The sequence below is a fragment of the Amblyomma maculatum genome, chromosome 1 (assembly GCF_055883805.1).
Source record: "Amblyomma maculatum isolate TAMU_Amacu chromosome 1, ASM5588380v1, whole genome shotgun sequence".
Lineage (NCBI taxonomy): Eukaryota > Metazoa > Arthropoda > Arachnida > Ixodida > Ixodidae > Amblyomma > Amblyomma maculatum.
In genome coordinates this window covers 147,538,455-147,565,768 of record NC_139344.1, presented here as the reverse complement: position 1 = coordinate 147,565,768, position 27,314 = coordinate 147,538,455, and the positions used below count along the sequence as shown (strand labels likewise).

Below are 27,314 nucleotides of genomic sequence, written 5' to 3'. Positions count from 1 at the left end.
ACATCCAAAGAAAAAGCCTTTATATGTTTCAACAGCCATTTAATAAGCACGAAATGTTAAAACAGTACATGTATCGCGGTGTGTCCAATAGGATGCAATACGAAAGAGCTACTAACATTCGCAAAGAATGAAGCCACTTTGGCAATTGTATATAACCTGCCGTTGAAAAGTGATTTTTATTCTCATGTCAGCACAGTACAGTGAATCCGAAAACTGATATTTATTTTTTTTTTACCAGTATATCGCGCCTGTTAATATACGAAAAACACACATTTACATTTGAAGCGCTGCACTTCAATTGAAGAATGCCAGTTATCGACGGCATTTTATCGTTTCGTTCGGCCACGCTACAGCCTACGAACGCTACGGCGCATGCTGCAAGCGGGCGTGCTGTATAATGGCTAGAAAACGTAATGTATACCTCAAACGTTACACCAGAAAGCTCAAAAGGAATACGCCATCATAGAACACCACCCCAATGGTCTCTCCTCCGTGCGTCGCTCCTATACGAATTACAATAGTGACTTAACGATGACTTGACATTTTCAAACTAACAACAGGAGCGAACTACGAGCGCGAGCCCTCATATTCCAGAGATGTGTGGTTGGCGCTCGTGTAAGCAATAAAGGAACTTTGTAACAGTCGCCATGCCTACGCAGCTTCCAAATCACTGCGAACATGTTTGGGACGAATAATAAATTAATTTACTTCGCTTCGTCATCGCAGCACAACATATCAGAAGTCATTTTCCTCTAAGTACACTGAATTCATTAGCAGGTATGGCAGCTGTCATTTCTTCTATACAAGGCAAAAGGCATCGGTGTTGGGGTTGCTGTCCATCGACAAACTAGCTCTCCAGGTGAACCACAGGGGCGTAAGAACTCATTTCGAAGCGCAAGCTAGGTTGCACATCACTTCTTTCTCAAAATCATACAACACGAAGTCGCATGTTTTACCAGAAGAAACAGCGCGTACCTCACTGCAAGAAAGGGCGAGAAAGAGGCATTTTAATACACGCAGGAGATCTTCCAGCTTCGAACAAAACAAAAATGTCGCCGCAGCCTACTAGAATGAGTCATAGGTGGAGAGAATCAGAGAAAATAGAATCACGGTAAGCGAGAAAGTTGCTGCAACGAAATACGATAAATATATGTGGAATGAGTAAGAAATAAGCGGTTCGAAATAATAATAATACTAATCAATCAATAAATGAAACAATCAAGTTTATTTCAGGTCTCGAGAAGAAATTCTAGGGCTTTGGTACTGGTACATCATAGAAAAAAAAAAAGCTATGTGCAAGCATTTTCACTGAAAACTAAATAAACAGGAGGACAGGGAAGGAAACAGTCGAAGACGATAAAAAATAAACATGATGTGTCAGGAAAGTATGTGCATCAGAAAATAAAATAGGCTCTAGTAGCAGGACCCGGCGGCACTTCTAGACGCAAGAAAAAATAACATAGGAACACAAATAAATAAATAAACAAACAAACAAAAAACAATCAGGAGAACGATCATGCTCATTTGTGAAAAGCAGCCAAAGAACTCCGTTGTTCATTTCATTTGAAATCAAAGACAAAAGCTTTGAAATATAATTAGTCTGGAGCGGTAGGAATTAATATATATTAGGGCTGTGATTTCTCAAATGTAGATTGTCGACTGTGCACGGCATCAGTAATGAAAGGACAATTTGACTGGATTATTTTGCTCGGTATGCTAATGCAACAAGCCCCAGCAGGTCATCGCACAAAATACCGACACGTAAAGTTTGTACAGAAAAAAAAATCGCCCACCGCACTCGTTGACACGATAAAGTGAGACTTGACGGGATAATATATTGATAATAATAACGATAATACAGCATAAGCTCAATTACCCGAGTGTTCTACAGAAAGCCGTGTGGGCAACACAACGACCTACCGTTCCGCATAAAATAGCAAGCACAAAATATTCTTTAACTTATTACAGGATGGTATCCTTCTGAAATCTCCCTTCTTTCGCAAAATGTGAGCTACTCGGTCCATATGCAATGGATACGCAAGTAGATTAAGAGTGCTGCAGCAGTATGGCAACAACCGGCAGGGCGTACCACGCTTCTATGTCTTTAAAGACCTCAAATTTCAAAACTGTAGAAAATCACTTTTTTTCGATGCAAAACAAGACTAGGAAGGCCGGCAAGGGGCTTTTCTACAAGTGTTACTGAATGTGGAGCACAAAGTGAAACACATCGCCATACACTCGTTAAGTTAGACTTCTTCAAGGAGCCAAGAAAAGGAAATAAAAAACAATTAGCAGATTAACACGCCATATTATGGCGATCAAAATAGAGCGATATTAGGCTATCTGGGTTGGAATCAATATAAACGAAGAATAAGAATGAAGTTCACAAAACAGCCGAGGGAGCTGCAAAATTCTTAGATGCCTCTTTTATGTGGGCAATACGTTTTTTTTTTTTTATTTCTCAAATAAATTTCTTTGCAAGCATAAGAAGGTCTAGCTCCGCCGCCATGAATGAACAAGGGAGTTTACAGTTTTTCCGTCCTACTCATATATATTGCTACTAACTTCACCCAAGGCGCCTCAATTTTTGTTTTCTTGCTACAACACAGTTACGTGGTGTTGTGCAGTTGGCCATCGAGAGATGGCGCAGGTATTTCCTCGAGAGCTACTTGGAGAGACATGTCCCAGATTTCAGAGCGCGCGCTCCGGATGAGCAAACTGATCCCTCCTACCGAGGTAACGGAGGCCTACGCGCTCGACAAAAGATCTCATGTAAAACCACTTCTGAGGCAATTTGGACGCTGTTTTTATTACGGGAGACAGGTTACTTCGTAAACTTCAATGAGGACTCCGGCACGCATGCCTTGCTACCTAAAATTAATTGTAATAAATGCAAAAAACAACTGCTGGTACTACTTGTTTGATAGTTGGCTTGTAGTTTTTAACACCCCAAAGAGACTAAGGCTAAGAGGGACGCCGTAGTAGAGGGTTCCAGAAATTTCGACCACCTGTGGTTCTTTAACGTGCACTGACATCGTGCACTGACACGGACGCCTTGCTTTTCGCCTCCATCGAAAAGCGGCCGCCGCGGAAGGTATCGAACCAGCATCCTTTGGATCACTATTTAAGCACCATAACCACTAAGCCACCGCGGCGGGGCACCTGCAAAATAGTTTCAGGTTTCGCACAACAACAACAACAACAAATCCGAAAGAGCTAGTTGTTTCTTACAATTTCTGGCGGGTGTGGGGAAATATGGGAGCAGCGCTCTTAATGGAAATAGAGTGAAGGCACTTTGGTGCACAAACAGCTCTGTTGCTACAGTATACATGTGTTCCCGCTGTTGATTCCACCCTTTTAGAGCTCAAATATTTCCACGGTCCATGCAACGAACAGTCGAAAAATAGCAGGCAGCATGATTGAAGACTTCACCTTGGAGTAAGCGCCCGAAAACGGCTCTGGGGCATATCGTTTGAAGAAGGTTTCGAAGGTTAGGTCGCCTGGCGTTGCAAGTCCCATATCAGGTTATCCGCAAGTTTTTGGCGCGGGTGGGAATGTACCTTTTTCCAGTAGCGCACCCTTCTTGCGGCCGCCAGGTGAAGTGGGTTTGACGAGACGGGTTAGCGAGCCTCTCGCATATTTTCTGCAGTAACTCGTCCAAATTAGTGGGGTGGACTTATTTTTCGTGCAGTAGCTGAGTGCAGGGCTGGTCGCACTTAGCTTACGCAAATACGCGTGAGTCCTCTGTAGACACATCGTGACAAACCTACTCCCTACAATTGTTCTACTTAATCCATCACAACAGTACTCTTGCAAACCTAGCCGTGTCTTCTCACTCGAGGATAGGGCAGGCGGGGGCATTATAATGCGTGCATTTCCGAGGGCCTAGAGGATGCTGACACTGCACGTAATTATTGCGTAGCCGTTCATCGCTTCAATGAAGTGAGGGACGCCGTTCCGTGCCAAAACACGTGCACTGTACTCCCCCCCCCCCCCCTCCCATTTTTGTTGGCACCGAGGCGAAAATGGTGGCCGAGGAGACTTCGCGCATGCGCAAAGTATTACTGGAAAATTGTCCATTGTGTTGAAGAGCAACCGGTGTGACAACGCATTTTTCAAAGCAGTTTATAATAAACTCCATGCTGTCTTTTGGTAATGCTATTCTGCGTGCGCCTACGTTTGCGTTGTTCATTTGTACCGTCAAGGGGAGTGCGAATATTCGAAAATTGCGAACATTCGAATCTAATATCCTTCTACTCGATTCGCTGAACCAAACCAATAGCGCACACTCAGAAACATTCGACATGATTCGAGCATGATGTCAAGTATTCAAATAATGGACATAAAGTTCGAATTGGGCACGCTGTAGATTTTTTCGACGAGCTTCAAAAACTGGCGAAACTTCAAAAACGCAGCACAGCATGCTGCAGCAATCATTGCGCACGTTCACCGCCTAAACGCGGTCAATTCGTGCGCGTGAATAACGAAGCTTGCCCAACGCTCGGAATATTTCTATTTAGCAAATATTTCGCGTCCAAACTAATTCGATCATAAAGTGGCTTACTCTGCTTTGCATCATATAAGATGCAAGCGCATAAAACAATTCTCAACTATGCAAGCGCAACAACGATTACACACAGATAGAGGATAGACAACAGGACAGACGCCAATTCCCACACTTTATTCAAAACCGAAATGTTTGCTTAAATGGCCCTAGAAGGAGGGGGAAAAACAAAGGTAAAAAAATGATCATGCACGAGATCACGGATAAGGCACAGGAAGGGAGACGAGCGATGCAACAGGGTATGAAACATACCTCAAAACTTGCAATCTTTGTCGGTGCAGCGCATATGACGAGGACGAGAGGAGACGCTCTTTCTGTGTCTACTCTCGTCCTCGTCGTATGCGCTGCACCGATAATGTCTAACCAACACGCCCAAGCGTCTACCTTGCAGTCTTTGCTATATATCATGATCGAGGGAGTACTAATGCAGGCACTCCCACTCTTTTCACCTGCTACTGTGTCTCCACTTTTGCTGATAATACTGTTCTCTGAAGCTGTCACGATTCTGGTCCGTGTCCGGGTATCAAGTCCACGAGGTGAGATGAACGAATGCTGAATTTATACAGTATTTACAGTCATAGTACATGGCACAAGAATATCGGCACGGGGGCCGAAAGCTACTGGCTACTCGCGATTGCTTCGCACAGCGACGGCCAGGAAGACTCTGCTACGTCCGCTCTATGCTAGTAGTACTGCACTCGACGACGCTCATGAAGGTCTCTCCCGACAAGCGACAGCGCTTTCTTTTATAGACCTCGAAGACCGTTGGCATCTTAGCTGTCCACTCCGGAGGAGAGTTGGCGGCGGCTCAAGAGGTTAGTCTCTCGCAGCGGCACCAGGGGGGAGAGGAGGGCCCGGTCCAGGCGCCGGATTGTCTGGCACGTGCCCACCTGCAAGGCTTCTCCTCAGTGCGACGAAATCATGCGGCGCAGTACCTAGGCTTGTAAAGGAGCATCCAGCGCTCGCCGGCACCAGTCGACTGTTGCAGGAGCCGCGGGAACCGCCCGATCATAGCAAAGCCTTGCTTCTATCTTTCTTTTGAAGCGAAATCTTCACTACCCGTGTCAGAGCGCAGCTTCGCGTGGTTCCACATAGCCTAGTTCTGCGCATGCGCGTGACGTCACAGCCAAGGCCAGCTACGCTGCCCCCTCGCCAAACTCTGCCAGCGTTGCCTAGCAACGCTTAGGAGGTGTGCGACTCCTCCTCATTAAAAAAAAAAAAAAAATAGTCTCCACCGGAAATCGAACCTCCATCCCTTGGATCCCCTACCGAGCGCTTTAACACTAATAATTCCGCTTGTCTAACGTCCGCCACATTTGAATGTGTCAAATACTAGTTAAGTCAGTCAATTAGGGTGACGCCGAGATGTATCAAATACTAAATAGTTAATAGACTGATCCCACCGGCCAGTTTCACGACGACGCTGAGCGGTGCATGCTGGTAGATGTAGTCATTCGGCCGCTCAGTCCGCCTGGAGTGCCCGCGTGTCGCGTTTCCGAACAGTTTTTATCTTCTATGTATGCACGAGTGCATTGGAAAAATTCACCTGTTACGTTCCTGGATGTCATAACTTAGCACAAGGGAAAAGCAACTCCAGTTTTAAGTGTAGCTAGTTCAGCTCGTTCGGTCGAAAAGCTGTCGGCGGCGTCATCGTCGTAATAGTAGTAGTAGTCGACAACGCGTGTCGAAAATATTCGGGGACTGCGGAAAAAAATGTATCATGCTGATTTTTGGTTGTAGTGATTGATCACATATTGGTGTGTGATAGGCGATGACGAGTTAATAAAATCACAATAAATAATTGAGTAATTGGTGAATTGGAGATAGAAAAAAATTGGAAAAAGGGTGTTCAAAGGTGTGAAAATACTCAGAATGGAAAAGCCAATGCTTACTGATGCTATCTAAAATATTTAGAAAATGCAATTGATCAATTAGTTAACTGAAATGAAAAAATGCAAAATACGAAAAAATAGCTTGGTAGGTGTAAAAGTGCTTGGAATAGAAAGCCAATGCTTGATGACGTTAATTAAGAAAATTTGGAGTGTGCAACTGATCTATTAATTAACTTTATTCTCATAATGGTACATCAAGATATTTTTTTTGTCGGCGTAACGGGCTACACGGTACACTTGCGACAAATTATCCAGGACTCTCTGGCCCACACTCAGGTAAACTTTCACAATTTCTCTTTGTCAGCGGTATCTCTGAAATCTCACTGCTTTCGCGCAAACACAAAGACACATCACCTAGTCTACAAGAAGTCAGTTGATATCACTGTTAGCAAGGTATGTTATCAAAACTCAGTTTTGTGCAAAATCCAGATGACTATTAAGACACGAAGGACTGGCGCTACAATTCAAAACTGTCGCCAACTTTCATTGCATCCCTATGGCGTTCGTCACTAAGCTATAATAACGTAACACGCATAAGCACACGCGTGCTAAAATAAAACCTCCAAACAATCGTTTTCCAACAAACTATTCATACATGGCTCAAAGACAGGATAGCACTTCCTAATCACTCGGTAGCAGAAACAAAATTAAGGGATCACTTCAGCTCCGCCCCTACGGTTATGAATCGATAGCGTTTCACACATACGGATGTTCGCTTCATGTTTATGTTGTGTTATATTTATTTTTCCTGCTTTTATTTATATTTAGTTTTTATTTCTCTATATACGTTAATACATAGCATCAGCAAACATTGGTTTTCCATTCTAAGCAGTTTGATACGTTTGAAAGCATTCATTTTCTTCAATTATTTCAAATAATAAATTCATAGCACACACTCTGAAATTTCTTCATTAGCATCTGGACTCAGTGACTTTTCATTCTCAGAATTTTGAAACCTTTGAACCCTCTTTTAACTTTTTCTTTTTCAATTCGTTTAATTCATTATTTGATCAATTACACGCACTAGCTTCCCTTAATTAACAGAATCAAAAATTGGATTTTGATTCCTAGCATTTTGACACCTTTAGACCCCATTTTCTGATTTAATTTTTTGATTATTTCTATAATTGGTCATCAATTACACAGTCTAAATTTTCTTAATTAGCATCGTAAAGCACTGAGTTTTTTTTTTCGAGCAATCTGATCATCTTTGATGCCCTGTTTTTGAAATTTTTCATTTTGCCGATTATTTAAATTATTTGATCAATTACGCACTCTAAATCTGCTTTAATAACATCATAAAGCATTGGCTTTTCATTCTCAGCATTTTAACATTTCCGATCCCGTTTCTCCAATTTCTCTTTTTTTTCAATTCTTTCAAGTAAATAATTGACCAATAGCACGCTCTATATTTTCTTTATTGCAATAATCAAGAATCGCCTTTAATTGTGAGAACATCCCCTCCCTTGTCTCTCAATAGTTTTTTCCGTTAGCCAGTCACCAAGCTGATCATTTTGACGGTTCTGAATCCCCTTTCTCCAATTTTTCAATTTTCAATTACTCAAATTATTTATGAATTACACACTCTGAATTTTCTTAGTGAGCATCACCAAGCATTGACTTTTCATTCTGATAATTTGACACTTTTGAACGTCCTTATTTCAGATGCGTTTGTTCATTTCTCATTTCCTTATTTCGTTAATTAACCAGTTAATTGCAATTATTTCCTGAACTCAGTATCGCCTATCATACACAAATCGGTTATCAATCACTAAACCACAAATTGCTGTGATATATTTTTTGCTCAAACCACCGATTATTTCTCAGATGTGGTGCTGACTATGCCGACGCCTTTTCGGCCATACAAAGTGTATTTGCCATCGCTAAAAGCGCAAAATGATGGTAAGAACGTTTGCTTTGCATAAAACAGTCCAGCGCAATTTTCTAAAATAATGACTTTGACAAATTTTTCTCTGCGGCGAAGTCTGAGAAATGTGCAATAAGTTCTTGTGAAGCGGTGATTCCAGGAGTGCAGTGGCACTTGCACGCGCTGAAAAGCGGACAACTAACATGGCGGCGGACAAACTTCTGGAAAGCCGGTGCATGCGGAGATCGGTCGGTGGGATCTGTCTATTAAATCAATCAATTAAGCTGACGTCACGCAACCTGAAGTGAAGCCAAAAGAGGGCATAGGAAGGGATTGGCGCGCAATTTGAAAGTACCAAAGACTAAAATAGTTAATTAAGTCAGTCAATTAGGGTGACGTCAAGGATGTGACGTCACGCAACCAGAAGTAGAGCCGAAAAAGAGCATGGGAAGAGGCTGGCACGCAATTACTCTAATACAGATTCTGGAGTGCTCTTTAATTTTTTTTTTTTTAAAGCGAAAACATTATACTAAGCCATGCACTGCGAGTTTCGCCGAATCGTTCGTTTTGACCTTCAGCGACCTTCAGCCGCTAGGAGCTGCGCTAGCTCGACCATGGGACTGGCCATGTCAGGGCCGTTTCACATGCATGTAATTTTCGCCTTCGACACTGGGATGGGCCGTCTGTCTAGCTGCAGTCTGCTTGCGACAGGTTTCCGGTTGTGACCGCTCTTCGACCACCAATAAGAAATAATCATGACGTGACGTCACTACAGCGTTGGGCTTCGCGACGGGTTTCGTCGCCGCGCTCTCACCCTTCCCTATCACCCCTCTCGCCTAGGAACGCCTCTGCACAGCGCTGCATATCAGGGGAGGGGGTGCGGAAAAAGTGATGCTTGCGCATCAGGTGCCTTTCACCGAATTCGTGTGGCGATTGGCTGCTTGCGAAAGCACTGTGAAAAAATTGCACTGAGGCATCACCGACGCGTAATTCCGTCTCCTCAACGGTAGGCTCCCGCAACTTCTTTCTCCTCAGTGGTTGCCTCTGAGCGGGTTAAACGGCGATTGTTACCGAGAGGTGTGTCTGAACGCAACCTAAAGGTAACATACACTCAATGAAAGGAGAAAATGATTATGTTGAAAATAATTAAATAGTGTTAGCGTTGTCATGTTGTTGTCTCGTGGCTGTGTTCACGACTGGTTTTGTGGCTATTAAGAATTAAAAACATCATATGATGCAACCTAAAGGGGAACACCCCCCAGGAAAGATATTGGTAGCTTATTTTATTGTTGCAATTTAAAAAACAAAATCAGAAAAAATGTTACTAACACAAGATTCGAACATATATGTCATTCGCTAAGTGCTCAGGTTAGTAACGCGTATCCACGGCGCCTCTGAGGCTTTTTTTTTTTTTCTGACATGGTATTTATTATACAAAAAGGGTTATGTACACAGACCATTTACAATTCATTCAGCCATTGCTGAGATGCACAACAGAAGACAACGTTTTAAAAGGCAGGCAAAAATAAGCACCGTGTCACCAGCGGAAACCAATCAGGTTGAAAGTCATTTTCATCATAAGTGTCCTTCAGTTGCAGCATCATTCTGCTAAAATGGAGTCTAGGTGGAACAACAGGTTCAGCGTTGCGATTCAACATGCGTGTCTTCCACAAGCTATGAAGTCTAATAAGGAAAAAACATGTCATATGGTTCGTAATCAGATTGTGTAACAGCAAGATACCGCACACTGTACGAATTTAGAACAAAGTCTTTCTTTAGAGTTCTTTGCAGCACATCCCAAAAAAGAATTGCGTCTTTGCAATTAATGAAACAATGCTCAATAGTTTCGGGCACATCACACAGGCGGCAGTTTACAGAAGATACAAAAATATTTTTTCTATGGAGCCATGTGTTAACAGGTAGAGCTTCGGTGTGTAATTTAAAGAAAAATGTTTTCGTGCAAGGAGAAATCTGCATTTTGCGCACCCTTTTTAACACATCATGACCTTTAAAGCCAAAGTATAAAGAACGATACAGTGGTGGCGGAAAAAGCATTGCTACCAAATCCTTGTATAGTATCTTGCGCGAAACAGAATATAAGTACTCATTCGAGAATCGTACTGTCAAAAACCTCACCGAAGCATAAACTTCCTGCATAAATCCTAGTAACTGCGGGCGATCAGTAAAATATGAAGAAACCACTAAGTCGGGAAGCAGATTCGTGAAATTAACTTGTAGGAATGCTCTAATAATCGGATGTGAACAATCACGAAAAAAGAAGAAACGGGCAACTAACTGCCTTGCATACAGATGCACTAAGCCGAGCCCCCCTGCACAATCAGGTCTGAATAGGTTATCACGCCGAATCGGTTCAAAATTGGATGACCAAATAAACGTCGCAAATATTCGGTGAAAGCGCTGGATATAATGCCTAGCACAGTGGAGGACCTGAAGCACATAATAAAGTTTTGTCGCCAAAAACATGTTGCAGGCCTGAGCCCGACCGAATATTGAAAGCCGATAGGGGACAAATGTATTAGCATAACGCTGGACTACTGGAACGCGCTCTTTCCAGTAATTTGAACTTGACTTAAATGCATGCAGTGGAACGCCAAGATACAGGCACACATGACCATTCAATTCCTGCATATAGGGGTGGTGTTGAGCCCCACGAACCAAACCAAAGGCCGGAACTCTTGGAGTGATTCATCTGAGCACCAGAAACAACGCCAAATTCTTCTATGCTGGATATAACTTTTTCTATGCTTGGTTTGTCAGTGCAGAAAAACGCAAGATCATCCGCATATGCAAGCACTTTAACCTCATTTCCAAGGAGAGGGAAGCCATGGATACTACTGTTATGTAAAACGCTCTGACAAAGTGGTTCCAAGTAAAGATCAAAAAGCAGTGGAGACATCGGACAGCCTTGCTTCACAGAAGAGTTGATTGGTATGGGGTTTGATAGGTGGCCATTTACAATTAGGCGAGTCGAACAATTTCTATAGCAAAGTTGCACCCCCTTCAGTACTACAGAACCAACGTTCGCTCGTTCCAGAAGAGAAAACAGGAAAGAATGACGAACTCGATCAAATGCTTTTGCGAGGTCGACCTGAAGTAAAGCAACCTGATCGTGAGAGCAGGAGCATGATTCGAGGACTGTGCGCGCAATATGTACATTACTTTGTATGGCTCGGCCCCTCAAGCCGCACGTCTGGTGAGGGCCAATGAGAACCGACGTTGCGAGCTGTAGGCGATTTGATAAAATTTTGGCGAAAATCTTGTAATCCACATTTGCCAGTGTAATTGGTCTATAGCCTTCTACTGAGCGTAATTTTTCTTCATCAGTACTCTTTGGAATTAGGACTGTGTGGCATTTTGTAAAAGTCTCGGGAAGGGCTTCTAGATCAAAACTTATCGCGAAGACATCTAGCAGGATAGGAACAAGAACAGTTTTAAAAGCTTTATAAAATTCAGAGGAAATGCCATCAGGACCAGTCGTTTTTGAGAGAGGTAATTGATTAATTGCCACTTCTACCTCTTGCTGCGTGAAAGAGCTACTAATTACAGAACAATCATCTTCTGATAAAGGGCTCACCAGGGATGTGAAACGCGAGATGTTAGAATTTCTTACAGGAGGAGTGGCACTATACAACATCGAGTAATAATCCACGAATGCGGACGTAACCTCATTCGTACTCGTAACCAATGTGCCATTACGCATAATTCCCGGAATCAGCTTTGCAGTCGCATGATGATGTTCATCAAGCAAAGCTTGCCGCGTCGGCCGTTCGCAGTGCAAAGCACGCATGACAAGAGATCGAATTAAGGCACCCCTGTATCGTTCCGCATCATGCCTTTGTAACTGACTTTTGATACTAGCAATTTCGTCCGTATATGATCCAGGGGATTCACATTCTAGCTCATACAGGTTACACAAGTTTTTGTTAAGTGTCTCCTCCTGATGTTTTCTGTAGAAAGATTTAATTGAGCCAAGTTCAATTGCTATCGCACGTACTTCCTGCTTGAACATTTCCCAAGCGGCGAACAATGATAGATTTCTGGAAAAACATGATTGGAGCTGTGAGCGCACACGAATGATAAATTCTTGATCATTTACCAGCGATGAGTTTAACTTCCAAAGTTCCCACTGCGGCCTAAACTTTGAATAGTCATTGCCGCCGAGCCGGGCTACTACCATGCTATGATCAGAAAACGAAACCGGTATAGTTTCGCAAACAAGCCAGCGGGAAACTAATGTACAAGATGGATAGATCCGGTCTAGACGAGCGTGAGAATGCCCCTGAATGTGGGTGAATGATCTAAAAGCACGGCAGGATGCCCCTGTATCAACCAGTCCCGCATCTTCTGTAACACGGAACAAAAGTTCCCCACTCCTGTCACTGCGTGCGTCTGGACTAGAACGATCTATGGGGTTGCAAACACAGTTGAAGTCACCCATTAGCACAAGATGTCGGTCACAGTCAAGTAAGCTGGCTATGTGTTCAAAAAAACTCATGCGCTGTGTCACAGTATTAAAAGCATAAACATTAATTATCCGCCATGGCTTCCTAAAGAGTAGAAGATCGCAACATATCAACCGACCCTCGGCGTCGATATTATAAGTTAGGCCAGTACAAGGCAGCGTCTTTCGCAGAAACAGAAAACAACCTGCCGACAAGCCCACAGCATGCGCAACAATGACATTAAAATCTGCCAAAAAGGGCTGTAACGCCCTCTCGGTTTCCTGCTCTCTCTCTATCTTCGTCTCTTGGACTGCCACAATATCTAGACGCCTGCTGTGCAAAAGTCGGCGAAGTTGCATCTGTCTCTGGCGAGACCTAAGACCCCGTACATTGAGAGTTGCAAGCACTATCTCTTCAGAGACCGCCATGGTGACAGCACATAGTTTTGTCTACAATTCCATTTGCCTCTCGCCTCCGAACCACCGCCAGGCCTCCTCGACCGCGAACGCCGGCACTTCCCTTTGTGCTTCGACGCTCGACCGCGACGACGATGCTTGTTGCCAGCTTGATCGTCCTCCTCACTGGACTCGGAGGCACATGATGCACGGCGTTTCAAGACCAGCTCGTCGGCAGCCGCGAGCCCGTCAGCCACAGGAACTTGGCTCTGGTCTGGACATTGTTGCACAGCAACGGCCACAGGGGTCACAATATCCGCGGTGACATCCGCTGGGTGTTCGGGAACGATTGGTGGATCGTCTGCGGTTGGCTCCTTGTCCGAAGCTTGACAGGACATCTCGTTCAAGGCCTGAGACGCTGAGTTGTTCTCATTACCCTCGGACGCATGAGCAGTATTTTGTTCCTCAGTATTCTGTGGAGTAGCACTTGAGGACTCGGCCACAACGCCGACAGGAAGGTCGCCAGACGCATCAATTATCTCAGACGCGTCCATGATGTGCTCCCGTAATGCTTCGTCAGGAGGCCGTACTCGGTGCCGAAGCTTGTCCGCGTATGTAACCACACACTCCTCTGCTGTGTGGCCGGAACGCCGGCAATCTTCGCAACGCGGCGTACGGCAGTGCCGACGAATGTGTCCTACACGGTTGCAGCGGAGACAGAGAGGTGGTCGGCCAGGTATCAAAACGAGGCTCTGCACTCCACACACAGTTAGCTGATGTGGAACGTCACCAACGCTAACCCCTTCGGCAAGAGTCAAAGTCACATCTCGGCTGAGCGTCTTCATCTGTTCCATATCGGCAACTTTCCAGTTTTCCCTCGAAATCGAGGTGACTTTGCCATAAGCTTGTAGAGCTTCACAAATAAAGGAGTCATCCAAGCGTTCAGGCAGCCAGAGAAGTTTCGCCTTTATCTCCTTCGGTTCTGGATCCACAACAACACAGCGACGGTTCTTAACTAATAAATCTCCACATGAGACTAGTTTTGCTTTAGAGTGCGCCGATTTACATGTAACCATCCAGACATGCGACATTTGAAATTGTCCGATAGAGCTTATTTCTTCCAAATCCACCACGTTCCGAAGGGCGTCTCTGAAGTCTTGGGCACGGTAGGGGCGACCGGCGAGGTCAGCATGCAGAAAAACAGAATCGACGACAAGCTTACCAGTTGGGAAACGGGGAAGGACAACACGGTAATCATTACTGCTGGCATTAACCTGAGCAGTACCTCGGCCTGAGGCCGATTGAACCTTTGTAGCGGAGAGCATCGTGAAACGCTGCCCGCTCTGTCTGCCTCTGAGGCAACGAGCACGGCAGGCTTTAAATGTGCTCTTATTCATTTTTTATAATATTTCCGCTATCTGTCGCCAGGTGACGCTGCTCAGAGGACTCTACCGTTGAGAGAACGGAATCACGAATCACCGACTCTACCGAACAATTTCGCTGCTGTCGCAGCATGTGAAACGGTCCTCACTCGCAACAGTGGTTCTGCCGCCAGCCGCGTGTGCTCTCTTCGCCGCCGCGCATGTGCTCTCCCTGTCAGACAGCGGGATTCGTCCCGCGCTTGGCAGCGTTTTAAAGAGGAGCGCACCGCTCGCCTATGCTGTGCGTGCTTCGCCATGGATCCAAGCGAAGCTGGGACATTGCAGAAAGCTACGGAGAAGACCTTGCAACCTCGCCAGCAGGCGACATGTTTTCGCTTTGTATTACTAGGTTTAGAAGAGTTAAACTTCCAGCAATTTCTTTTTCTTCCTTGCAGTGAAGAGGCAGATTTGCACCCCTTCTGTTCTTCAATAAAAGTTTGTGATCCCTTAAACTTTCCTTAATACAACAGCCTGTTCGTGCGATGTAAATCTTTCCACGCGTCTGTGGGATGCTACACACAACCCCGACAGAACATTCCACAATAGAACTTGCATGCTTGGTTTCCCATACTTACTTCCCTCTTAATAGTTTCAGAATTAATTTTTTGGCACAACAACGCGAGTTTCCTGGGGGCAGAAAAGACGACAGGAAGTTTGTAATTGATGGCTAAACGCTTCAAGTTGTGTGCAACATTACTGAAATGCGGAATTACTGCAGACTTAACTTTATTTTCCGATGCTTTGCTCTCATCCTTGCCTCTTTTGCGTTCTTTTTTCACCTCTTTTCATAAGGTTTATTTGAAATAATTACCTGGGCACGTTGACAATGTTTAAGCCACGAACGGCATATGCATATAGGTCGGACATATCGGCGTAACGAAACACCAATAACAGTGCTCGCAATCGCGTAGGTAACTACACTTACGCCTCGCTTAACTTGCCACAAGAAGCAGCGGTCATTGCGTGATGGTCGACATAGTGGTCGTCGGTTTCAATGGTCGCAAATATTATATTATAGCGCGTTTTGATAACCCACAATAAATATTCCGTACAAAGTGAACAGCAATAAAGGTATAAAAATAAAGAACGAATACAAGTTGCACACATGAACGATCTTATAGCACCATGCCTCAGGTATGTACTCTCATAATTTCGCTTTCGTGAAAGTGCTAGGTTACCGGCTGGCGAAGGAGACGACGGCCAACGAGACAAGATGACAGATCACGAGAATCGAGAAAAACGCGCTAACCAGTCTTGAAGCGCATTTTTCGGTGCGAAACTTCGCGAAATCTTGAACAACGTGGTGTAGAGAACAACACCTCGGGAGAAATGCGCAAAAAGTTTTTGTACTTGGTGGTTTAGCCTGCAGCCTTTACCTGGTTTAGTCGGTTGGCATGAATGGACAGCGCGGTGTTGGCGCTCAATCAAGTGAGGCTCTTAGGTAGAAAAACCAGTATTTACGAATTTCTGCGGCCACTTTGGCAGTCACATTCGCATCACCTGCACACTTCGTCTGCTTGACCGAGTTTCCGCGTAAACACTTTCAAGGTTCCGAAACTTCGCCAAGTTTCCTTCTGAAAGAAGTGGAAGCTTGCACTTGTTTACCAGGAAACAAGTTATAACAAACAGATCAGGGTTGCGTCACCAGAACAGAAGATTACTTCACGTATGAAAGAAATCAGAGCAAAAAGTCAACTACCTGCGGGTGGCGGAGAGGGCGATAGGCTGGAGAGATAAGAAAATTTGCGAGAATTTTCGAGGATATGATAACCGTCGCTGGAGCAGGTCGGTCAAGATTGTGTGGAGATAAATGGCAGAGGGAGACCTTTGTTCTGCGCTGGACGTAGTTGCGGTGGTGATGATGATGATGATTACAACCACCCCGCACACCCCACCAACACTTGAGCCCTCGTTCCGTCACTTGAAAGAAAATGTAACACCCTTGGCGTCTACACGTAACGGAACGTTTCTGAGACCAAGGAAAGGTACACAAGAAACAGGCGGCACTTACACTCACACCCCCTTCTTCTTCGTCCACCTACTCCCGAGTTCCTCATCTTCATTATTCACCTGGTCGGTAACAATATGGCCACAGATAGCAGCACGCTCTCGAGAGCATCTATTGGCTGGCCCATGTGTCCCGTGAACACAGTCGTTTGGCAGCAAGTGGACTGGAAGAGGTTTTCGTAACAGCGTAAGATAACGCTGATGCCCTTCACTCCGAGGACAGACCCTAGTGCAGCTATTCCAAGTAGTGCAGAAATATGCAGCTTGGCCTATACGTAATAATGCCAAGAGTAAATGTACGTCAAAGGGAGCTATTGGCATGGTCTCAGAGCCTGGACTTCGGGACAGAGCTTGTTTTATTCTATCGCGGCGCCTGACGTCATCAAGATCACACTGCTGAGGAGCGTCAGCTCGCCAGCTAGGCTGTTTCCTATTTTCTTCACCTTTCCTCACTTCGACTACTTGGTTTTAACTCTGGACAGCCTGCCAGGTTCTCACTTCCTGATTTACACCGAGGAATCCCTTCCTCCGCACTGCCGCAATTGCATATGCCTAACGTGCAGAACAAAGTCAGACGCGTGCTCTAATATCGATCGAACACCTCCCGACTACATTTGCATACAGGTGCTTGACAGGACCCGTCTAGCAGTTGGTGTAGAAAGATGAAGTCAGCGTTGTGTTGGTGCAACATTTTTTCTACGAAGGTTAAGCGGTGAGCAATGGTAAACAAAACAAAAAAATACTCTTTGGAGAGGGGCACTCCCAAACTCTTAGCGCCGCTAGCCGTTCCGTCGGTGAGTAATGGACATTCGAAGCTTGAAGCCCATAATATGAGGCGCAGGGCGCGGCCAGCAGCGGCTCGCACTAATCGCCTACGAGACAAGAACGCTCCGGGAGCCGTCAAGCCCGCAGTGGATCGGTTCTAATCCTTTCCAATCCCGCAGACTCGTCGCGCGGACGAGCCCGTCACCACGCCCAATGCTGTAACGCAATCAGGAGGATCCAAAACAAACCGTGAGTCAGACGCCTCTAAAACCTTTCTTTAGGGCAACCGAAATCCGCCCCTCGATGCTTTAGCCGTCTCGCGTGGGCACGGAAAGGCCTCGTGCGGAGCTAGCGGCGCAGCCGCGCTTCGCGCTGTGAGGAAGCTCTCGCAGTCCGCTGCCGGAAGGCGACCGCATTTTCGGATGGGCTCTGATCAAGGGGCAGCCCATACCCATTAGTCGGCAAGCATCGCTCCCTTTTGTTTTCTCCCCCATCTTTCGCGTCCCGTAGAGCGCGGAGGTCGAAAAGTTGGGCTCAGGGCAAAGGCGATCGCTTATGCGCTTACTTTCACTTCAATGTTGGTGTTTTGTTTTCCTTTTTATGCTGCACATTCAGCGTGAAGCGTAGCGTTGCGTCCTCGAGGGCACTGCCGTCTAGATTGCAAAGAATTATTTCACTGAACCAGTCTTTCTCTCATTTTTCTCATCCCCCCCCCCCCCCCCCTTTATTCCGACCTTTCTGCTTACTTCTGGAATATTGCACGCTGAATACTGTTTGGAGCGGAGTGTGGGGCTCCTGTCAGACTTCTTGAATCGCGGATGAATAAGTAAAAAGCCTGATTGTTTTTGGGAGTGGCTGAAACTATTCACAGAAGTTTTTTCCTGACATTAAAAACAAATACCAGGAATTCAAAAAAGCAAGGGTGCAGACATTAAGGGATCGCATTTTGAAAACAACGCTAGAAGCTCACGCAACTAAGTTCGAGAACTGTGAAAAAATATATATTTCTCTTCTAAGGCGTATTGTTCGGGTGGAGACGTGTACAAGCCAGAAGTGAGTACCTATGCGTTTATGACGGCCGAATCAGCCATGGTGTAGCCTAATATTTAGACATACATACATACATACATACATACATACATACATACATACATACATACATACATACATACATACATACATACATACATACATACATACATACATACATACATACATACATACACACACACACACACACACACACACACACACATACATACATACATACATACATACATACATACATACATACATACATACATACATACATACATACATACATACATACATACATACATACATACATACATACATACATACATACATACATACATACATACATACATACATACATACATACATACATACATACAAACATACATACATACATACATACATACATACATACATACATACATACATACATACATACATACATACATACATACATACATACATACATACATACATACATACATACATACATACATACATACATACATACATACATACATACATACATACATACATACACACACACACACATACACACACACACACACACACACATACATACACATACATACATACATACATACATACATACATACATACATACATACATACATACATACATACATACATACATACATACATACATACATACATACATACATACATACATACATACATACATACATACATACATACATACATACATACATACATACATCTCTGAAATTGTTTGCCTCAATATATCGCAAAAATGTTTCAATAGCTGCGCTAAAATTTCGCATTAGGCAGTATCGTAACCGTACTGTCATTTCTTTTCTTTATTTCGGATTAGTTTGCTCAAGCTTTTTAAAGACAAATAAAGGATCAAATACTGCTGCCTTCTGTAGCATTCTGATGCCAAAATACCACAGGGATATATTGCAAAAAAATATACCGCGTGTTCAATATTAGGCAGACCTTCCAGAATAAAAAAAAAATTCATTGATGAGCAATACAAGATTTTTTTTTTTGTTGCTCGTAGGTTATATGCGGCCAAGTGGACGCGAAAGGGGGTACCTGTCGTCAGCCTGCTAATAATTCACAATGAAGTAATAAACCATTTAGCAACGAGTATTAGTGTGCATGTTTGCAGTAGAAATTTAGAGGCGGTCACATTATTTGACAACTCCATTGCGTAGAATTTATATAGCACGCGCGTGTAACGTAATATTCGTCCCCGCGGTTTCAAGTCAATTAACATAGTAATGAAGCATGCAAGGCAACGGCGAGTTGCAGCTCTTTCACCGGGTGTTTCTTCCTTTTCGATAATAGAAAGTTAAAGCGAAACAGTTACGAGTGTCCCAGGACGCTATATATGCGTCGCTCGCAGACAAATGACACTCGAAATGACTCGTCACGAAATGAGCATATTAGGACCGATCGCCATCGCCAGTGGCACGCGTAATTACGGCGATTGGGCTAAAAATTGGAGGGAAATATTTCGAAACACTTGTGTGCTAGAATTCAAGCAAATTGATTAATCCAAGGTTGCGAACGCCTTTAACTTTTCAATATAAACGTGTCCGCTGGCTTCGATGGCTAAAAAGATTACTAAATGACCGTAATTATAAGGCTGACAGTGGTAACTATCGTTTAGTTTTATATCTGTCTGATTTGGATAACCTGCTTGCGAGGACAGCCGTTGCGATTTTCTCTTTATTGATGGTTGAAAAATTCGAAACCCACATCCTGAACGTCCTGAAGAAGTGTAACCTAAAGGCTGGAAAATTTTGATTTTTTTTGTTGCCCGAGAATTTACTAAAGCGAAGTAAAAAATACATCTAGTGTAAAGCGGGTAGTGCGGCACGTTAAACGAGAGTAATTTTTTTTAAATTCTGTTTATTTGCTGCTGCTTTCGTGTACGTTTCATATACTCAGTTACCATAATATTTCCTGCTCTAAATGGGATGTGTGCTAATTTTACTTCCTGCTTGGTGTAAAAATGTAGTTTTGTGAAATGCACCAGCCGCGTCTTCATTCCCTTGCAAAGGCCGCGTAAAGGGGCATGCAATGGAACAAAATTTAATATTGAAATAAAAGAAGACATTATAGTGTTGAAAGATTTGAGGTTTTTCCTTCTCACGTAATGAAGAGAAAATGCATTCCGTATTCATGGTTACGAGTAAGCCACTGGATAAACCTGTAATCATTAATTCTTTTCTTGAAGCTAAAAACCAGTCTTCTTGGGTAGATTTTACCATGGCCACCATATCCGCACTTTTAGCGTGAAAGCACTCGTTAACGCAGTCTAACCCAGCCACTAATCTTGTACGAAGCCTCTGCTGAGCTCGAGGGAGAAACATCGGATTTGAACCCGGTAATTTCTCGTTGGAATCGAGTACGCAAGCACGTTTAGCCATGATCGCAGCCAACCACCGCGCGTGTTTTACTGCCCACTCGCTCGTGCTATCCATTGTATGTCGTCGTCTTCATCAACTTTCACCGTGCGCGATCGATAAAAACATACTGTTATTGCACTGCCCTCTTAAGGTGTTTTAAATGTGAGAGATGGTTTGACTAGTCAACTTTGCCCACCTTCGTAATTTGGTTTAAAAATTGACCTTGCGTAATTTTAAAATTCAAATTCGAAAATTGAGTAGACCCACGTTCACCCCCAGGCCTGGCTCACTCAGTCCCAAAATTAGGTCGGAAGGTCCTAAAATTTGGATGGGCGTACATTCGAGATTTGGGCGCTTTCGCAGAATACTACGTTTGTTGGTGGAGTCAAACCGGCTATTTTTTTTTTATTTTTTTGCTTCCTGCTTCGTGCGCTCGAGACTCTGAATTACTCATTTGCATTCTTCCCACTTGGCTCATGACCTATACTTATTTGTTTGTGACACAGGAATAAAAAGCGCAGTTGAAAAAATATGAAGGAAGAAACGTTTCCAACTCCCTGTCTCTCACACATAGCTTATATAGCTGAGAGCTATATAAGCAAGTAATGATATTCACAGATTATAGCCTCTGTAGTCATCATGAGTCTCAGAGTTACGATGTATTTCAAACGCCTATTCACCCGGCGTACGGGACAGTGATATCAAGGAGCGACCTGGATGGGAACACCTTGCTGGGCAACATACAGTCTGAGAAAGGCGCCGTATGACAAGAGAACTCTCGTTTAAGTAAGTCGACGTGTCTTAACGCAGGCCCTTTACCAAACGCAGTTTATATCCGGCCTGCCCCGTCAAAATTCCTCTGTCGTTACCAACGCAGTACGTGAAAGGTGAATGTGCACCAGTCACCAACAGCAGCAGTAACGGCGATTGATTCTAGCTGTACGTCGCATCAAAAAACTGGTTTTTCCGGCCGGCCGGCTAATTCCTCGAGGTATAGTGGACGTCGTTAGCTTTCAAGTGAAATGACAAGTTTCGTAATAGGGACACGAAGCGTTTGTCTGAGAGACGTTAAGTGTTAAAAGGGGGGCACTTTGTGGAGCGCCCTTCGAGCGTGAAGGCGCTCAGTTCACAAGACGATGAAAACGCCCGGTGGAAAGATTCGCGCTCCGAGGGAGGCAAGCGCACAGTCGCATTACCATACGAAACCCTCATGTTCAGGCCGTCTTCACAGTGGTCGATTTGGATGCTTCCTAACGCACCAGCCTTTGCGCAAGCAATGGTCTAAATGGGCACACAATGGAACCATCATCCACACTGTTCAACCTTGTCTGACCACTATTGCCAAACACTAGCCGAACGCTCGTAACTGGAATGTTTGTGCGCAGATCGCATGCAGGCTAGCTGGGCGATATATTTTTCTGTTAATTACCGCATTGTCTATTGCATTTTTGCAATCTTATGTCACGCCTGTGCGTGTACTGAGGGGTAGACAAGTGTGAGAACTAATGTTTAAATAGTTTAATGTGCTTCTGCTACTCTGGTAGCCTGCTGATGTAACTGCCACGTCAATAGAGGCAGAGTTGGTTGTACGGGCCTTGACGCCCTCTATTTGCTCGCTCATGCCGCTGCCGAGCGTGCCGGGGCGACCGTGTGCCGGTGCACTTCCGCGGGCCTGCGCGCCAGTGTAGCGTCCGCGTGTCAAAGCTATTATTGGAGGCGACACGCGGCGTTGCGCCCGGACAGAACCACGACCGGCGGGCTCGCGCTTTCGAATGAATATTCAGCCGGGGCTCGGAAACAGGCTGACCCGAAGACCAGATGATGGACGACTTCTCGTCCGTCGAAAAAGGCCAAGGCGAAAGCGGGCCAATTTACCCGATCCACCGGGAGGCGTTCTTCCGATTGCCGGAACGGGTTCCTAGCTTTCCGTCTCCCTTCGGCGGCACGGAAAGTGCGCATTAACCTGACCGCTTGATCCCTGATCGGTGGCGTCCGCTCGGCTCCCAAGGGTCGCGGCGCTTCAAGGACCCCCCTACTCCGAACGGAAGGCGCCGTTCAACCACCGCTCCTGCTCCGCGCGCAAATATCAAACCGCTCGGCGGGGATGACTGGGCGCGCTGCACAGAGCCACCGCACGCCCCCACTACTGCTCAGTCACCTTCTTGTCTCGTTATTAGGCCAGTATACGCACACAAGTGCTTTCAAGCACGGCATGATCATTTAAGGGAAGCACAAATTCACAAGCAGCCAAGGTGAAATGATCGATGGGCATTAGTATTCTCTGGTGTTTACAGGTTTCGAGTAGAAGCCTGCAAATGCCGGTGGCGACATACTTCGAGGTTGCTTCTCGAGCGAGCAAGTGAAATCGCTTGATATTGGTCAGGTAGTGATTCTTGCGCAGTAGTGCATGATTCACTGCATCGCCAGTACATTAGCTACCGGCGTCTCTCCTCTACAGCGCACTTGCGCATGAAATATGGATACTTTAATTGCCTTATTTTCGGTTACATTGGCTGGCCTCCCCAATCCCAATGTGACTTCAAATTGTCTTTTTGTGTCGTCAGCAATTCACAGTAACAAACAGCTTCTCCTCACATGTTACAGATATTGACAGTATGTGACTTAGGGCAGGGACCTATCGCCTTTGCTCTCTTTGATCTACGTTAATAATCTGCCTCGTTAGTGATGATTAACGATGATAACTGATTATATCTTAGGTCGACGGTATGGGTTCCATGGGAAAGCAGGCGTAGGAAGGAGCGGCAGAAAGGTCAGGTGGGCGGAAGGTTATGACGTCGGCGGTATAAGGTTACCGCAGCTACCACAGGACAGGGTTAATTGGAGATATATGGGAAGATTTGGTCTCATATATGCGTATGATGCTGATCATAACTGAATCGTGGATGCGCCTGCTTACCGGTAATCAGGTGAAGAATCCTACCACTAACAACCTTAATCGCCATGCCACTTTCCATGCAGGGTATCATAAATCGAAATTCTGTTTCTTGTGAGACTTGCCTAGTCGGCCCTTAAGAGTATCATGCCCAAAATAATGTCAGGTTCTTGTAAGGTCTTCAAAATTTTTTTTTTTTCGTGCTAATGTGCACTGAGCTAGGCAGGGCATGTTCTTAGAAATATCTCGGCATAGTTCTCATTGCTTACCTCTCTTGCTCTGTTCGCATTCACGCCATTTGCGCCACAGACCCGCTGTAATGAATCGGTAACTCTGCGGCTTTGTCTTTAGACTGCTGATCCCAAGGTCGGGGGATCGAATCTCGAGCTCGACGGCCGCATTTCGATGGAGGCTGAACGCAAAAGGCGCTTGTGTGCTGTGTGATGTCAGTGCACGTTGAATATACATAGGTGGCTTCAATCAATTCGTAAGAGCTGTCCACTTCACAGTCTCTCACAGCTCATCACTCCCTTTAAACCAAACATACCACGTACTATATTTGTGTGACGGCGTAAAGAGCAGAGGGCTATTTACAGTACAATCAGAAAACGTTTCCCTCCAACATGAAGTGGCTTGCAGAAGGGACTTGTTTGAATGTGTACTTCAGGAAACACAGTTCACGAAGGATTACAAAAAAATCTTAGAGATGTGAGCAGTTCAACGTAATTTGTTTGCTATCATGACACCAAAATACTGGCACTGTGTTACTTCAGCCAGCAGCTGTGATGATAGGTTGCACTGATAGGATATACTGCGTATGTGTACTAATTAATTTGACGAAAACAGTTTTGTTAGCATTTAATTTGATGTCATGTCTGCCACACGTATGATGAATACTTGATTCAGCATTGCGCGGTCACTCGGTCAACTATTCGGTCTCCGCTGCAGGCTCTCGCGCTGTGCGATTAACTGCCAGCATCTCTCGTTGCGCTTTGAATATAATCGTGTTCATATTGTTTTTATCCGTTGTACTGACTGCTCCGCGATAATGTCATCTTAAGAAAATAAAAGTAGCAGTATGAAACTGTGCCGCTTCTCTACGGACGCCTCAACCACGCCCTGAGGGAAATGAGGAATACGCTCCAAAGAACAAAAGATTGTGCTCTTACGCGCCGCTTCTCGGCTGAGGCGTTCTGTGTGACTCGTTCTGGCATCCTTTTTGGGGGTGTTTGCTTAAATTTTCATCACGATATTCTAACTCTGACGCCATATTTTTGTTTCTTATTGTAACTACAGACAAGAAACCTCCAAGTAGATGCCTGTGAGGTACCTCGGATAAAAATTATGAGGAGCACTTAATTTCCGTCCTTAAAAATATAAAGTAGCGCAAGGAGATAGCTTAGCTACCTGCTAAAGTATAAAGCCCCCACTTTAACCAAGCCGTATAGTCGTCCATGCTTGGCCTAGGAGTTAGAGTGCCTGACTTGGAATCCAAGAGCAGGGGAAGGTTGATTCTTTTTTCCCCTTCCCCATCTAAAAAGAGCAATCCCAGTTGACAGCTCTGCCAAACTTTGTCCTAACATGCGGTCTCGTTAAGTCGAGCAAACTATCCACGAACCTGTGCTCGGCCATGCCAGCTAGCTAACATGTTCCAGCGCCCTCAAGATTTTTCGCTCACAACGACGATGCTGACGCCGACGCTGGTCCATTTAACGCCCTCGTTTTAAAAAGGCTATATCAGTAACGGATTTTCTTGCTCAAAGAAACGCGCATCATTACATTGTTTTTTTTTTGTTTGTTTGTTTACGTAGTGTTTGGTAGATGTCCAGTGACGAGACAATAGAAGGAAACAAAAATGAAAATAAAACCACATTTAGAGCGTACGAAATTCAAAATTTAATTTCACGATCTTGCGCATAGACAAGTGGCAGCAGAAGGTTTCGAAACGTAAAATTAATGAAAAAAAAATTCTTTGGGCACTCTAAGCAAGCTGCAACAAACTGTGGGGTATGCCTTTTATTTCAGCGCGTCGCCTGCCGAAAAGGCCAAATTTCGACTTTCTTCGCGAATTCCGAGCACTGAAAACTTCAGCAGGCACATGTGCATATGAAGCACAATTCAAAGCTTTGAAACTTCGTCGCCACGGCATTTGTTACTGAAGAATTTTGCGCTCAAGCGTGCGTGCAAGAGGAAGGTAAGACTACTTCTACCTAAAATAGACTCTCCGTGTGCACCCACTGTTTAGACTCTGTTGACCCTCAAATATTAACGTTGTCATGCACAGGATAATTCCGAAATTTTGCTCAAACGGGCTCAAGGATTAAAGCCGGGAGAGTCTCTGCTCATCTGGGGGTGTTAGGCAGCCGCCAATCAGGATTTAGGAGAGCGAAAAACGCCTTTAAAAAAAGATTTCTCCCCGTTGCGTAAAATGTGCAAAGCAGGACGTCGGCTGCATTTTCCCTCTCCAGGCGTTATTTTCCCCTCCACTTGCACTCAAATCACTATAGGGACCCTCTCCGATGGAGCCTCAATATAATTTCAAGCACTGCTTATAATGTGATAATGATTGCATACGTAGAAATGATAATTCCAGTGCTTCTAATCCTCAGCAATAGATATCAGGTGCCAAATATCTCCTGGTTCTGAGTCCATTGCTTTGTGAGGGCGGTTGACTTCCCAACTGCATGCCGACGACACAACTACATAAGGTCGAGACTTTTAGAGACCATGTTCATTCACAGCCATTCAAATGCTCGTGCATAGTGTCTAAAATAATATGGGCCGCAATTTTCTTCTACAAATGCGCTGTGGGCTGAGTTGAACACCGTGGTTGCTTCGTTTGCATTGCGGCCCTTTTTTCAAAGTTGGGAAAAGTGCAAACTGTTAATTATTGAAATGAAATATTTTTGCTCAACGTTTGAATAGTTTTTATAACAAATACGAGCAATAATAGACAATATCGACGGCGAAGTTTCTTTCCCGAGAAGGAAATTAACTACCCGTTGTAACAACGAGCTTGGCAGTCACCGCGTATGCACACAGGCCTAGAGGAGCATGCTTGCTTCAAAACATAAAAAAAGTAATCAATCTATCAAGGTGTTCTACGCGTAAATGACTACACAAAATGTCTGGAAATTTTTGAAAAGGGTTTGTGTTCTGCGGAGAGCCGCGGCTGCTTCAAAGTGAGAATGGGATGCCTCCATGGACCCATATCAGCCGACCAAACTTACGTGAGGTCCAGCGGGGGTCCGCCCTGATGCACCCACACCATTCCCGGCATGACCTCGGCCAAAGGCGTGGCGCGTGAGTCTCGTGAAACGGACTTGGTAACATGGGATTCATAGCGCAGGTTAAGCCGCCTGATACGGAAGGACAGAAACCGTTTTGAAACGAGAGAAAGTCTATTGCATTGGGATTAGATTCGAGAAAATGAAAAAAAAAAAAAAAAAAAACTAGAAGAAAAAAAAAAAAGAAATGACTACGGACAATGCCAAGAACGTCCCGGGCCCACCAGTGTGAGCATCGAGGTAAGGCTGAGAACGGTAACAGTACTCTGTCCCATACGAAGTTCTAAACCATACTCTCAGAATGTTATGCAGCGTCCTGGGCATAT

At 44.7% G+C, this 27,314-nt stretch overlaps 1 protein-coding gene across 1 annotated transcript in view; it reads right to left on the bottom strand.

The window, feature by feature from the left end:
* LOC146204280 (uncharacterized) overlaps positions 1–26,981 on the bottom strand; it is a 54,853-nt gene extending 27,872 nt beyond the window's left edge. The window contains exon 1 of the mRNA XM_084604660.1: positions 26,932–26,981. Within this exon, the coding sequence (XP_084460786.1) occupies positions 26,932–26,981 (50 nt within the window). The remainder of the gene's footprint in view (positions 1–26,931) is intronic.
* Between the last annotated feature and the right edge of the window lie 333 nt (positions 26,982–27,314).